At 38.2% G+C, this 16,003-nt stretch overlaps 1 protein-coding gene across 6 annotated transcripts in view; it reads left to right on the forward strand.

Moving 5' to 3' along the window:
* LOC143677344 (serine/threonine-protein kinase greatwall-like) overlaps positions 1-6,282 on the forward strand; it is a 78,749-nt gene extending 72,467 nt beyond the window's left edge. For 4 of the 6 annotated variants that reach the window (XM_077153204.1, XM_077153218.1, XM_077153214.1 and 1 more), the window contains one exon: positions 3,757-5,243. In XM_077153204.1, coding sequence (XP_077009319.1) covers positions 3,757-3,914 — 158 coding nt within the window. In that variant the 3' untranslated portion in view covers positions 3,915-5,243. Of the gene's footprint in view, positions 1-3,756; positions 5,244-6,119 lie in introns of those variants that run through there. The other 2 variants (XM_077153224.1, XM_077153219.1) reach the window with 2 other exon arrangements.
* The last annotated feature ends 9,721 nt before the right edge of the window (positions 6,283-16,003 follow it).

Genomic DNA, 16,003 nt, shown 5'->3' on the forward strand with positions numbered 1-16,003 from the left:
TTCTTTCTTCTGCCAATTCAGATCTTCTATTTTATGCCTCTGGAGTATTTTTAATCTACATTATTGTGCCTTTCATCCCCATAATTTCTGTTATGTTTCTTTTTAAACTTTCAAGTTCTTCTTTATGCGCACACATTCTCTTTTTAATATCCTTTAGCTCTTTATCTAAATTTTCCTTCATCTCCTTGAAATGATTTAGGAAATCTGTTTGAACTTCAATTATTTATTCCAAATTCATTGTCTCATCTGAAGTTTTAATTTGTTTCCTTGACTGAGCCATATCTTCCTTTTCCTCAGTATGGCTTGTAATTTTTTGCTGATATTTGGGCATCTGATTATTTTGATGAGTTAACTCTGAACTTGTGTTTCTTCCTCTTTCTAGGGTTTTGTTGATTGGCTTTGTGTAAAGGTTCTTCTTTGATACTTGGTCCAACTTATTTGCACCTGTAAAGTTTCCTGTGTTTAACTGTTCAAATTCATTTTCTCAGCTCTTTACCATCTGATTCTTGCTCTGGATATGCAGTGCACTATTTGAAATTGTACTTTTTGTTAGTTGTTTTACCTCTAGAAGATAGCATTCTTTCCTCTGTTCCTTTTCTGGGAATCTTGGTCTGTTCTAGAATTTTCTCCCCAGTTTCTATGATTTATTCAAATTCTCTCCCTCACTCAGTGCCCCCTTTTCCTCAGACTTTTCAGTTTTGGGATCTGTCCTTTCTTACAGCAGTTTAGTTTCCCCCACCTTTTTTTTTTTTTCTGTGAAGCTTTTCTGCCTCCAGTTTCTTTCCTTTAGGGTGTCCTGCCCCAGGTACCCATATGGAATCTAACCAGAAAGATGGGTTAATCCCTCCAAAAATTCATTTTACATTTAAGTGGTCCTATCAACAGAGAATAGATTGAGCATTGCCAAGAGTTCTGCCGCAGTCTCCCCACTTTTACTCCCACTGCCCCCACCCAGGGCCCTATTGTATATGTCTCTCCTCAACTGCTTCTGCTCTGCCCTGGGTCTCTGTGTGACAGATACGTGCGGGGTTCTAACTCACTGCTCTCAGTGGGTCTATAGTGTGCGTCTGTGTCAGGAGAGACCTGTCCATGCTGCCCTGCATGACTCAAGGGTACAAGAGACCAAGTGAGGGGAAGGGATCCAGACTGGTGCGTCTAGGAAGAAAACCTCCTGTTTGTTTTTCTTTTTCTTGAATTCAGTGTTTGTGGAGACATTCTTCAGTCTCTGTTGTCCTCCAAAGAAGCAAGTGGAACTTTTCCTTTTATTAATTGATTCTGAGGGGAGGCTTTTCCAGGGGGTGTCTTGTGTCACCCTGTTGATGATGTCAGCCACCCCATCTCCCTTTTGAGAATGTTTGCATGGAGCATTTTTTCTCACCCATTTACTTTAAACTTCTGTCTTTGTACCTGAAAGGTGTTTCTTTGAGACAGGATATAGATGAATCATTCTTTTTCGTCCAGTATGCCTAACTCTGCCTTTTAAAGGGGGAGTTTAATCCATTGACATTTGAGGTAATAACTAAAAAGGAACAGTTTACTTCTGCTATTTAACTATTTGTTTTCTGTATGTGTTGTATGTTTTTTGTTTGATTTTTTTTGGGGGGGGAACGTGCATGGTCCAAGAGTCAAACCTGGGTCTCTTGCATAGAAGGTGAGCATTCTACCACTGAACCACCTATGCACCCTTTGTATGTTTTTAATTCTTCAGTCACTCCATTTCTGCCTTTTTTGTACTGTACCCTTTTGATCCCCTTCTTTCCTTTCCTCTGTATATTTTAGAAGTTTTGTTAGTAGTTACCTTTGTAATTACCATTAACTTCTTAAACTAATAATAATCTGGTTTCACACATACCAATTTGCTTAGTAAATGGTTTGTAACTAATTGAATTAGTACCAACCTGATTTTATTAGTATACAAACTCTCTGCTCATATACAACATAAATTTTAAATACATTTTATACATTTGCCTATATTAAGTATAGGCAGCAATATGCCAAAAGCACAGGGTTTTATATTGATAAAGTTACCTTTACCTGTGTTCTTTATTTCTTTTATGTGGTGTCTTTTTGCTTCAGCCTGAAGCACTCCTTTAGCATCTCTTTCCTGAGCTGAAGGGTAGGGTGGTGGCCAGCCCTCCCAGCCTCCACACTGTACAGGCCCAGGCGCAGCCTCCCTGCTGGGACACGCGGAAATGCATCCAGACAAATGTTCCTTGAGCAAAATTACCTCAGTTGAAAACCTGTTTTTTTTAATAAGTTTAAAATTATTCCACAGTTACCAATTAATAGAAGTAAATTATCTGAATGTGAGCTTTTTGCTATTTTATTCCTTTTCCTATCATTCTCTTAGTTTAGGGGAACAAACACTTATAGACATGATATTGATGTCCAGGCATCACCCCAATCCATGCCAACACCTGAGGGACACATAATTCTTTCCTGTCTGCGTAGTCTTCTCTCAATAGCTTCCTTAAATATGTATAGGGTTTTTTAGCTGTTTACTGCCTTAATTGTCCCTTAATTGTTTTCCAATTCAGAAGTTTAATTTAGCTCCTCAACAATCTTCATTGTTTCCTTAAGAGGTGAAGGTTTAAGAAAAGGGGAGGTCATGCCTAGTAATTAAGTATTTCATTTTGGTAGAGAGAGGAAAATAGAAAAGATATAAAGATTTAGGTTGTATTTAGGTTGTAGCCAAAGTGCTAGGCAGGCAATTTGTGGTGGAAACATGATGATTAGGTTCTGGTGTCAACTTGGCCAGCTGATGGTGCCCAGTTGTCTGGTCAATCAAGCAAACACTGGCCTGACTGAGGCTGCAAGGATATTTCATGGTGGTTGATAAACCAGAAGGCTGGTTTAATAAATCATCAGTCAGTTGATTGCAGCTGTGACTGATTACATCCACCATCAACTAAGGGCATGGGATAATCCAATCAGTTTGGTTTGATTGATTCAGTTGAAGGCCATTAAAGAAGGAGACTCTTTCACTGCTGCTTCAGCCAGTGAGCCTTTCTGTGGAGTTCATCCAGATCCTTCATTGGAGTTGCCAGCTTCACAGCCTGCTCTATGGATTTTCTACTCTTACATTCCCGCAGTTGCTTGAGACCCTTTTATAAATCCCATATTTACAGATATCTCCTGCTGGTTCTGTTTCTCTAGAGAATCCTGATAAATACAAGACACAAGTCAGGGGAATTAAGGCAGGAAGAGAACTGTGAGGAGAATGTGTCAGAAATGTCACTGATGGGTCTGTTAAAATCACTGTGAAGTAGAAGGAAATAGAGGATGAGTTGTGTGGTAAAGTTATCTGGGGCAGCAGCTAGCCCTCAGGTACACAATGGTGCAGGTGGCAGGGACTCAGAGAGAGGGCTGCAGCAGTGGTCTTGCAAGGTCAGTGCTTTTGAACTTGCGTCAGGGACCATGAGAAACCCCAACCCTCAGAGTCAGGATTGTGTGAGATGAGGCAGGGTGTGAGGAAACCAGGCTTCTGCAAAAGCACATCATTCATTCGCTTATTTGACAAATCATCCAATTAGCTGAGCACCTCTCATGTGCCCGGTGACATACAGACAGCGGCACATGTGCCCTTGCCAAATGTAGGTTCCAACGGGAAGGTAGCATAGAACAAATAGTCAGGAAGTGGACAGGGCAACGTAGGACAAGATTGTTGGGAGACATTCTGTTTTTAAGTCCTTCAAAATAGTACTTGCTTATATGATGATGTCATTATATCCTGTTTTGTTTTATATTTTTCCTAAGAGCTGAAATGTCATCCCCTCTTCAGCAGTGTGGACTGGGAAAATCTGCAGCACCAAACGATGCCATTCATACCCCAACCAGATGATGAAACAGACACGTCCTATTTTGATGCCAGGAATCATGCCCAGCACTTAACTGTATCTGGATTTAGTCTGTAGCACATGCACTCTTCTTCTAGACTAGCCATATGGTATAGAATGAGCTAGTTCCGTTTATATTTCTTAATACTAGATTGAGCGCATGCATGTTCTTCTAGTCTAACCTTATGGTATAGAATGAGCTTGCAGAATTACAAATTCCGTAATGCTAAATTGACCTGGGACAGGGGCTTCAGTCAGTGCGCTCTTAATGTATGTAACAGCTACCAAGACTTAACAGGCTATAACGAATATAATCACTAACTTATCTTAATCTCAGAAATGTATATAGATTTTCTTATTTATTTTGTTTACTGCACTTTATGAAAAATAATGTATCAGTAGAACTTAGAAAAATACTAATACTTTGGAGAGAGAGTGTACATCTGTGTGCACTAAATTTTCTTTCTCCTTCTCTGTTGGTTTCTGTCCATCAGAAATGCATCAGTTATGGAATTGCTTGGTGTTAAAAAAAAAATCCTAGAGTTGCATTTGAACATTGTAATTTATTTGCTCATGATTATCTTCAAAAGTTGTGCTCTCAAGGGCAATCATTTAAGACCACATTTGTGATAATACATTTAAAGCCTCAAAAATACAGCCAGAAAATTCTTTCACTCAGTAATGTAACTCGTTTGGGGACTTAAGAATAAACAAAAGAGACTAAGTGTGTTTTAGCTTACTTTATTGTAGATGCGGTTAAATATGAAATACTTCTATTTTTAGGGCTTCTGGTGCTTGATCTATAATACATATTTGTTCAAAATATTACTGGAAAGCTTAGGTGTGATATTACAGCAATTTTAATAGATTTTTTCAGTTTTAACAGAAAATGTATTTTATATCTTACAGTAATTTGTTTAAAACATGTGACATTAGCAGACACAGCTTAATCCTTAAAACAATAAACAAAAATAATTTTCTTTGGTTTAATAAATACATATTTCAAATAGATTATCTGTCAGTATCATTCTTTTAAAAATATATATACCATGATTTAGTTTCACTGATCACAGATTAAATTCTCTCAAGCTTTCAATGTACTCTATCCCCAGAAGAGCAACAGTGAAATTTAAATGTATCATGTGTACAATTCTCTGCTAATCTATTAATTTGTATTGTTGCTTTTGCACATTGACTTTAGCATTTCTTTTCCATTAGCACCCTAGTAAGAACCCTGTTGTAATGTTGTTACAAAAAAAAAAAAGAATACAAGCTTAAAACTGTTATGGTAAAAGATACAGCACTGTGATCAGTGTAATATAATTGAATCCATAGTTTTATGGTTTATTGTGCTTGTTTTATTAATGACTAAGTGGATTATATACTCCTAATAAAATGTTCAAAATATGTAGTTGTTAAAACTTTCTTTAATATAAATTCCATCTTTCCCTTAATTTAGTTAAAAGCATAGGATTATTTATCATCCTTTTTCAATATTTTCAAGTAATAGAAAAAGCAAAGGCTTTGAAGTTCTGCACAGAGGGTCAGCATCCTTGTTCTGACTGTTGGCATCAGTGCCCCTTTGCAGAATGTCCAAAGGACATTGCTCTGCCACTACCAATTAATTTTTTTCATAAGTTATCTATTTATTTATATATTCCATTAGTCAGTTCTATACATACACATTTTAACCATATATAATAATATAGCACATCATTTTGTATTTTACACCTTTCAGTTTCATTCAGTATTGCTTTCTGATTCACCCCAGTAATTAAAATTTCATTTAGTGTTGAATAACATATAAGAACTGGACATGTAATAGAAATTTCAGCAGCAACTTTTATTTCACATGCATTTTCATGTACTAATCTATTTGGGGAAAAGTTTAGTATTCTTTCCTACTGGTTGTTATAAAATTCTGCATTCAACATTGTCATATCTTCACAATCCTACATTATGCCGTATTCTGAATTCGTGGTTGAATTGTGTGGTAAAGAATCCTTGTTAGAGGTCTATTCCCCATCTGGTGATTCTGATGTGAACACTAACTGAGTATTTTTAAATTAATTTTTGCATTGGCATTTTTTCAGTATGAGAGTCTTCATGCTGATGAAGAAATTTAAAATCACTAAATATTTCCTTTATTTATTAAACAGATTTAATAAAGAATTTTTCATGTTCATTTCATTAAATATTTTCTCCAGATAACTTCTCCAACATTATTTGTTGTTCCTCTAGTGTCTCTTCCTCCTGTTAAGTATTTTTCTGTCTTATTTTCAGTTTTAGGAGTTATGGCTACTCTACATTTTCCCTGTCTGCCCCTTATCTGAAGTTCAGCTGACATGACCTCCAGGTCGTTGCAGACATAGGCCTCCTCCAAGTGTAGTTTGCTTATGTTTTTTAAGGACAAATGACAAATAAAGGCATTATCACATTGATTATATTGACATAGAATTATACTCCTGTGTAGGTTCTCTCATTTATTTGAACATTAGTGCTGCTGCTGAAGGCTCTTCTGTGTTTGTTACATTCATAGATGAGTTTTCTCATGTTGTCTAAGGGTAGAACATTGACTGAAGACTTTCTCACATTGGTGGCATTCCTATGGTTTCTCTCCAGTGTTCAATCACTCATGTTGTCTAAAGATAAAATTTTTGTTGAAGGCTTTCCCACATATATAACATTTGTATGGTGTATTAGGGTTCTCTAGAGAAACAGAATCAACAGGAAACATTCATAAATGTAAAATTTATAAAAGTGTCTCACGTAGCCATGAGACTGTAAAGTCCAAAATCCATCAGGATGGTTGTGAAGCTGCTGATTCCAATGGAGAATCTAGATGACTGGACAGGAGAGGCTCGCCAGCTGAAGCAGAAAGAGAGCCTGTCACTTCTGAATCCTCCTTAAAAGGCTTCCAGTGATTAAATTAAGCATCTCACATTGCAGAAGACACTCCCCTTGGCTGATTACAAATGGAATCAGCTGTGGATGCAGCTGACATGACCATGATTTAATTCTATGCGATGTCCTCATAGCAACAGGCCAGTACTTGGCAAAGTTGACACATGAACCTGACCATGACAGCCCACCCCTTTTCAACTTGGCAGCTATACACATCACCTTAAACCATATCTAATTTCTAAATAAAAAACAAGAAAGCAGATATAATGTCAAGATGGCGGCTTAGCAATGTGCATGTTTTAGTTCATCCTCCAGAACAACTACTAAATAACCAGAAACAGTACAGAACAGCTCCTGGAGCCACGTCAGTGACCGGACACACAGCGTACCCCAGTCTGGACCAGCTGGACTGGCTTCGAGCCTCCCCAGGACCGTGAGTTCCCCAAGCCGTGGTGGTTGGTGCCCCTCCCCCACAGGCTGCTTCCCAGAGGGGAAAGGAAACAGACTTTACCAGCAACGGGCTGAGCCCAACCAAATGCCAATTGTGGAATTAATTAACAAATTCTGACTACTAAAAATAGGCCCCCAGCTCAGGTGAACCTGGTCAAAGCAGAGGTCGTTCATTGGGCTAACGGAAAAAGAGGAAAGGGGAGGAAATGGAGGTTTTTGTGGCACTGTTCCTACGGAAGCTTGGCTGCCTCTGGATTCAGCGGTGGGACTTCTTGGGCTGCAACTGCCCCAGGAATAGGCAGAAACGGGCTGCATTCGGGGCTTGTTCCGCCTGTGCCTTCCCAGGGGAGGGGTGAAACCCAACTCAGGTGGAATCCCTCCCTCAAGGAATTCAGACCCCAGGGCTTGGCAATTTGAAGCCATTAAAACCACCCTACAACCTCTCCTCTGTCTCCACCACGCCCCCAGCAGGGAGAGTCTGCCAAAGCTAAAGGTGCCACATATTCTTATACTGGTGGGACCTGCAGGCAGACAAGCGCCACATACTGGGCAGGATAAGAAAAACAGAGCCCAAAGACTTCACAGGAAAGTCTTTTAACCTGCTGGGCCTCACCCTCAGGGAAAACTGATGCAGGTGACTCCTTCCCCCTGATAAGAGGCCAGTTTAGTCCGGGGAAACCCGGCTGGAGTCTATAATACCTACGTAGACCCTTCTAAGGGGGGGAGGGGGGGAAGGCACCATACAAACAGGGCAAGAAACAAGAAAACAAGAACTGAAAAATTATCCTCTGTTAAACAAAACCTAAACTAGAGGTCCAGAAAAGCTAAACTGAATGTCAAAGAATAGATAGACAACAAATTCATCCAGCAAGAAAACCCTAGGTAAGAGAAGGGAAAACAATCTCCAGAATAAACTAATTAAGTAATTAACTGTCTAGACGCCAGCAAAAAATAACAAATCACACCAGGAAAATTGAAGATATGGCCCAGTCAAAGAAACAAACCAACAATTCAAATGAGATACAGGAGCTGAAACAATTAATTCAGAATATATGAACAGACATGGAAGACCTCATCAAAACCCAAATCAATGAATTGAGGGAGGATATGAAGAAGGCAAGGAATGAACAAAAAGAAGAAATGGGAAGTCTGAAAAAACAAATCACAGAACTTATGGGAATGAAAGGCACAGTAGAAGAGATGAAAAAAACAATGGAAATCTACAATGGTAGATTTCGAGAGACAGAGGTTAGGATTAGTGAACTGGAGGACAGGATTAGTGAACTGGAGGACAGAACATCTGAAATCCAACAAGAAACAGAAACTATAGGGAAAAAAATGGAAAAATATGAGCAGGGACTCAGGGAATTGAATGATAATATGAAGCGCACAAACATACATGTTGTGGGTGTCCTGGAAGGAGAAGAGAAGGGAAAAGGAAGAGAAAAACTAATGAAAGAAATTATCACTGAAAATTTCCCAACTCTTATGAAGGACCTAAAATTACAGATCCAAGAAGTGCAGCATACCCCAAAGAGAATAGATCCAAATAGACGTTCTCCAAGACACTTACTAATCAGAATGTGAGAGGTCAAAGAGAAAGAGAGGATCTTGAAAGCAGCAAGAGAAAAGCAATCCATCACATACAAGGGAAACCCAATAAGACTATGTGTATATTTCTCAGCAGAAACCATGGAGGCGAGAAGACAGTGGGATGATATATTTAAATTACTAAAAGAGAAAAACTGCCAACCAAGAATTCTATACCCAGCAAAATTGTCCTTCAAAAATGAGGGAGAAATTAAAACATTTTCAGACAAAAAAATCACTGAGAAAATTTGTGACCAAGAGACCAGCTCTGCAAAAATACTAAGGGGAGCACTAGGGACAGATATGAAAACACAAAAGAAAGAGGTGTGGAGAAGAGTGTAGAAAGAAGGAAAATTAGATATGACATATAAAATCCAAAAGGCAAAATGGTAGAAGAAAGTACTACCTGTACAGTAATAACACTAAATGTTAATGGATTGAACTCCCCAATCAAAAGACATAGACTGGCAGAATAGATTAAAAAACAGGATCCTTCTATATGCTGTCTAAAGGAAACACATCTTAGACCCAAAGATAAACTAGGTTGAAAGTGAAAGGTTAGGAAAAGATATTTCATGCAATAACAACCAGAAAAGAGCAGGAGTAGCTATACTAATATCCAACAAATTAGACTTCAAATGTAAAACAGTTAAAAGAGAAAAAGAAGGATACTATGTGCTAATAAAAGGAACAATTCAGCATGAAGACATAACAATCATAAATATTTATGCACCGAACCAGAATGCTCCAAAATACTTGAGGCAAACACTGAAAAGAGAAATAGACACATCTACCATAATAGTTGGAGACTTCAATTCCCCACTCTCATTAATGGACAGAACATCTAGACAGAGGATCAATAAAGAAACAGAGAATTTGAATATTACAATAAATGAGCTAGACTTAACAGACATTTATAGGACATTACAGCCCACAACAGCAGGATACACCTTTTTCTCAAGTGCTCATGGATCACTCTCAAAGATAGACCATATGCTGGGTCATAAAGCAAGTCTCAACAAGTTTAAAAAGTTTGAAATTGTACAAAACACTTTCTCAGATCATAAAGGAATGAAGTTGGACATCAATAATAGGCAGAGCGCCAAAAAATTCACAACTGTATGGAGGCTAAACAACACACTCTTAAACAACCAGTGGGTAAAGGAAGAAATTACAAGAGAAATCAGTAAATATCTCTAGGCAAATGAAAATGAAAACACAACATATCAAAACTTATGGGACACAGCAAAGGCAGTGCTAAGAGGGAAATTTATTGCCCTAAATGCCTATATCAAAAAGAAGAAAGGGCATAAATTCAGGAATTAACTGTCCACTTGGAAGAACTGGAGAAAGAACAGCAAACTAACGCCAAAGCAAGCAAAAGGAAAGAAATAACAAAGATTAGAGCAGAAATAAATGAAATTGAGAACATGAAAACAATTGAGAAAATCAATAAAACCAGAAGCTGGTTCTATGAGAAAATCAATAAGATTGATGGGCCCTTAGCAAGATTGACAAAAAGAAGAAGAGAGAGGACACAAATAAATAAGATCACAAATGGAAGAAGAGACCTCACAGAAATAAAGGAGGTAATAACAGGATACTATGAACAACTTTATGCTAACAAATACAACAATGTAGATGAAAAGGACAGCTTCCTAGAAAGGCATGAACAACCAACTTTGACTCGAGAAGAAATAGATGACCTCAACAAACCAATCACAAGTAAAGAAATTGAATCAGTCATTAAAAAGCTTCCCAAAAAGAAAAGTCCAGGACCAGAAGCCTTCACATGTGAATTCTACCAAATATTCCAGAAAGAATTAGTACCAATCCTGCTCAAACTCTTCAAAAAAATTGAAGAGGAGGGAAAGCTACCTAATACATTCTATGAAGCCAACATCACCCTCATACCAAATCCAGACAAATATATTACAAAAAAAGAAAACTACAGACCAATTTCTCTAATGAATATAGATGCAAAAATCCTCAACAAAATCTAGCAAGTCGAATCCAGCAACACATTAAAAGAATTATACATCATGAACAAGTAGGATTCATCCCAGGTATGCAAGGATGGTTGAACATAAGAAAATCAATTAATGTAATACACCATATCAACAAATCAAAGCAGAAAAATCACATGATCATCTCAGTTGATGCAGAGAAGGCATTTGACAAAATTCAACATTCTTTCCTGTTGAAAACACTTCAAAGGATAGGAATACAGGGGAACTTCCTTAAAATGATAAAGGGAATATATGAAAAACCCACAGCTAATATCGTCCTCAATGGGGAAAAACTGAAAACTTTACCCCTAAGATCAGGAACAAGACAAGGATGTCCACTATCACCACTGTTATTCAACATTTTGTTGGAAGTTCTAGCCAGAGCAATTAGACAAGAAAAAGAAATACAAGGCATCAAAATTGGAAAGGAAGAAGTAAAACTCTCACTGTTTGCAGATGATATGATACTATATGTCGAAAACCGGAAAAATCCACAGCAAAACTACTAGAGCTAATAAACGAGTACAGCAAAGTGGCAGGGTACAAGATCAACATTCAAAAATCTGTAGTGTTTCTATACACTAGTAATGAACAATCTGAGGGGGAAATCAAGAAAAGAATTCCATTTACAATTGCAACTAAAAGAATAAAATACTTAGGAATAAATTTAACTAAAGAGACAAAAGACCTACGCAAAGAAAACTACAAGAAATTGTTAAAAGAAATCACAGAAGACCTAAACAGATGGGAGGGCATACCGTGTTCATGGATTGGAAGACTAAATATAGTTAAGATGTCAATTCTACCTAAATTGATTTACAGATTCAATGCAATACCAATCAAAATCCCAAGAACTTACTTTTCAGAAATAGAAAAACCAATAAGCAAATTTATCTGGAAGGGCAGGGTGCCCCGAATTGCTAAAAGTATCTTGAGGAAAAGAAACGAAGCTGAAGGTCTCACACTGCCTGACTTTAAGGCATATTATGGTGCCACAGTGGTCAAAACAGCATGGTACTGGCATAAAGATAGATATATTGACCAATGAAATCGAATAGAGTGTTCAGATATAGACCATCTCATCTATGGACATTTGATCTTTGATAAGGCAGTCAAGCCAACTCATCTGGGACAGAACAGTCTCTTCAATAAATGGTCCCTAGAGAACTGGATATCCATACGCAAAAGAATGAAAGAGGACTCATATCTCACCCCCTATACAAAAGTTAACTCAAAATGGATGAAAGATCTAAATATTAAGTCTAAGACCATAAAACAATTAGAGGAAAATATAGGGAAATATCTTATAAATCTTATAACTGTAGGTGGTTTTATAGACCTTACACCCAAAGCAAGAGCACTGAAGAAAGAAATAAATAAATGGAACTCCTGAAAATTAAACACTTTTGTGCATCCAAGAACTTCATCAAGAAAGTAAAAAGACAGCCTACACATTGGGAGACAATATTTGGAAATGATACATCAGATAAAGGTCTAGTACCCAGAATTTATAAAGAGATTGTTCAACTCAACAACAAAAAGACAGCCAATCCACTTACAAAATGGGAAAAAGACTTGAGCAGACACTTCTCAGAAGAGGAAATACAAATGGCCAAAAGGTACATGAAGAGATGCTCAACATCCCTGGCCATTAGAGAAATGCAAATCAAAACCACAATGAGATATCATCTCACACCCACCAGAATGGCCATTATCAACAAAACAGAAAATGACAAGTGCTGGAGAGGATGCGGCAAAAGAGACACACTTATTCACTATTGGTGGGAATGTCAAATGGTGCAATCGCTGTGGAAGGCAGTTTGGCGGTTCCTCAAAAAGCTGAATATAGAATTGCCATATGACCCAGCAATACCATTGCTAGGTATCTACTCAGAGGACTTAAGGGCAAAGACACAAATGGACATTTGCACACCAATGTTTATAGCAGCGTTATTTACAATTGCAAAGAGATGGAAACAGCCAAAATGTCCATCAACAGACGAGTGACTAAACAAATTGTGGTATATACAAACGATGGAATATTATGCAGCTTTAAGACAGAATAAACTTATGAAGTATGTAACAGCATGGATGGTCCTAGAGAACATTATGCTGAGTGAGACTAGCCAAAAACTAAAGGACAAATACTATATGTTCTCATTGATATGAACTGACATTAGTGAATAAACTTGGAATATTTTGTTCATTACAGAGACCATCAGAAGATACAAATAGGGTAAGATATTGGATAATTGAAGCTGAAGGGATACAGACTGTGCAACAGGACTGAATACAAAAACTCAGAAATGGAGAGCACAATAGTACATAACTGTAATACAATTATGTTAAAACACTGAGTGAAGCTGCATGTGAGAATGAGAGAGAGAGGAGGACTGGGGTCATAGATGAAATCAGAAAGAAAGATAGATGTTAAAGATTGAGATGGTATAATCTAGGAATGCCTAGAGTGTATAATAATAGTGACTAATTGTACAAATTCTAAAAATGTTTTTACATGAGGAAGAACAAAGGAATATCATTATTGCAGGGTGCTGAAAATAGATGGTAATATTTTAAAATGTCACCTTATGTGTGAGACTAAAGCAAAAAATGTTTATTTGTTACAAAATTTATATTTTGACTAGTGCATTTCCTAATATAACTTATGTAGATAGTTTGATTGAACACCATATGTACTTGGAATCTCAGGTAGGACATGAGATTTTGTTGGTTTGCCCAGAGTGATGCCCCGATGAATCCCAGAGTGATTCGATCAGTGAGTGGAAAAGTATTTGCAAAGCCCCCTTCAGGGAATGGTGAGAACGGGGAGAATTTCAACTTCCCCAAGTTCAATTCTTGATATTCTCACAAGCAGTGTGGACAACCAAAGCTATAGGCTGAGCCCCCAGTCTTGGGGTTTACTCATATGAAACTTAACCCCACAAAGGATGGGTCAAGTCTACTTAAAATTTAGGCCTAAGAGTCATCCCCAAGAGAGTCTCTTTTGTTGCTCAGATGTGGCCTCTCTCTCTAGCCAACACAAAGAGCAATCGCACCACCCTCCCCCTGTCTACATGGGACATGACTCCCAGGGATGTGGACCTTCCTGGCAACGTGGGACAGAAATCCTAGAATGAGCTGAGATGCAGCATCAAGGGATTGAGAAAAACCCTAGAATGGGCTGAGATTTAGCATCAAGGGATTGAGAAAACCTTCTTGACCAAAAGGGGGAAGAGTGAAATGAGACTAAGTGTCAATGGCTGAGAGATTCCAAACAAAGTTGAGAGGTTGTCCTGGATGTTATTCTTATGCATTAAGTAGATATCATCTTGTTATTCAAGATGTAATGGAGAGGCTGGAGGGAACTGCCTGAAAATGTAGAGCTGTGTTCCAGTAGCCATGTTTCTCAAGGATGATTGAATAATGATACAGCTGTCACAATGTGACTGTGTGATTGTGAAAACCTTGTCTCTGATGCTCCTTTTATCTACCTTGTCAACAGACGAGTAGAATATATGGAATAAAAATAAATAATAGGGGGAAAAATGTTAAAATAAATTTAGTTTGAAATGCTAGTGATAAATGAAAGTGAGGGGTAAGGGATATGGTATGTATAATCTTTTTTTCTGTTATTTTTTTATTTCTTTTTCTGAATTGATGCAAAGGTTCTAAGAAATGATAAATATGCAACTATGTGATGATACTGAGAACTAGTGAATATATATGTAGAACAGAATTATATGTTAATGTTTTTGTTTGTTCTTAATTTTTTTAGAATTAATAAGTAAATAAAAAACAAAACAAAACAAGAAAGCACAAGTTTTTTCTTTCACCTAACAATACTCCACTATCCTGCATATAACCGGAAACACATTAAATCTCTTCAGAATAGAGTGCAAGTCTTTGGGTAATATTCATTCTTAAACTTGATGTCTTACAACTTAAATAGTATAACATGAACAAAACAGCATTACAGTCCTCATTTCTGTAACTGATCATATGGTCGTAGTTCATATTTATCACTGCCTTCTTCCACAACCCATTCCATGTTCCCTTTACCCTCAGCAAGCACTTCAGCTGGCCGTGGTTCTTTGCCTGGTGGGGTGACCCAAATCTTCATTCCTAAAGTTTCAGAGCCATTGGTAGTCCTGCCTGGATTGGGTTGTTGCAGTTTTCCATTGATTTTAATCACAGGGCATGGAGTACTAAAAGACGCCCTAGGGGCTCTCCTATATTCCAGAAAAACTCTTCTTTACCTCCATTATGTAGTTGCAGTCCTATTTCCCCTGATAGTCAGGGTCAATCACCCCAGCCAATAATGTACTCCCCTTCTTGACTTGTTGATCCATGGGCATGAGTAGCCCAAAGTGACCAGGTGGCAGTCTTAGATTCCAATTCAATGGAATGGTTGTTTCTCCTGGCAGAAGCACTCCCCCTTTTGGAACTAAACCTGTAGACCTGCAGAACTCAGGGTCGCAGGGACAAAATTTTCCTAGTGGAACACTAATAGTGAGTGGTGCCCCTCTTTTTCCACCCCTTGGTTCCTGGAGAAACAGCACCATACAGTGGACGCTGATTCAGAGCATACACAGCTTCTTGGAGAACATTACCGCAGCCCTTCAAGATATTGCCACATAGTTGGCACCATAATTGAGTTTTCAAAAGGCCATTCCACCATTCTATCAATCCAACTGTCTCTGGATGATGGGGAACATGGTAAGACCAGAGAATTCCATGAGTATGTGCCCATTCTTGCTGTGAGTGTATTCCTTGATCAGAAGCAATGCTGTGTGGGATACCATGATGATGGATAAGGCATTCTGTAAGCCCACGGATGGCAATTTTGGCAGAAGCATTGCATGTAGGGAAAGCAAACCCATATCCAGAATATGAGTTTATTCCAGTTAGAACAAATTGCTGCCCCTTCCATGAAGGGAATGGTCCAGTGTAATCAACCTGCCACCATGTAGCTGGCTGGTCACCTCGGGGAATGGTGCCATATCGGGGCTGAGTGTGGGTCTCTGCTGCTGGCAGATTGGGCACTCAGCAGTGGCTGTATTCAAATCAGCCTTGGTGAGTGGGAGTCCATGTTTCTGAGCCCATGCATAACCTCCATCCCTATCACCATGACCACTTTGTTCATGAGCCCATTGGGCAATGATAGGAGTTGCTGGGGAAAGAGGCTGACTGGTATCCACAGAACGGGTCATCTTA

This window comes from Tamandua tetradactyla, chromosome 1 (genome assembly GCF_023851605.1).
Source record: "Tamandua tetradactyla isolate mTamTet1 chromosome 1, mTamTet1.pri, whole genome shotgun sequence".
Lineage (NCBI taxonomy): Eukaryota > Metazoa > Chordata > Mammalia > Pilosa > Myrmecophagidae > Tamandua > Tamandua tetradactyla.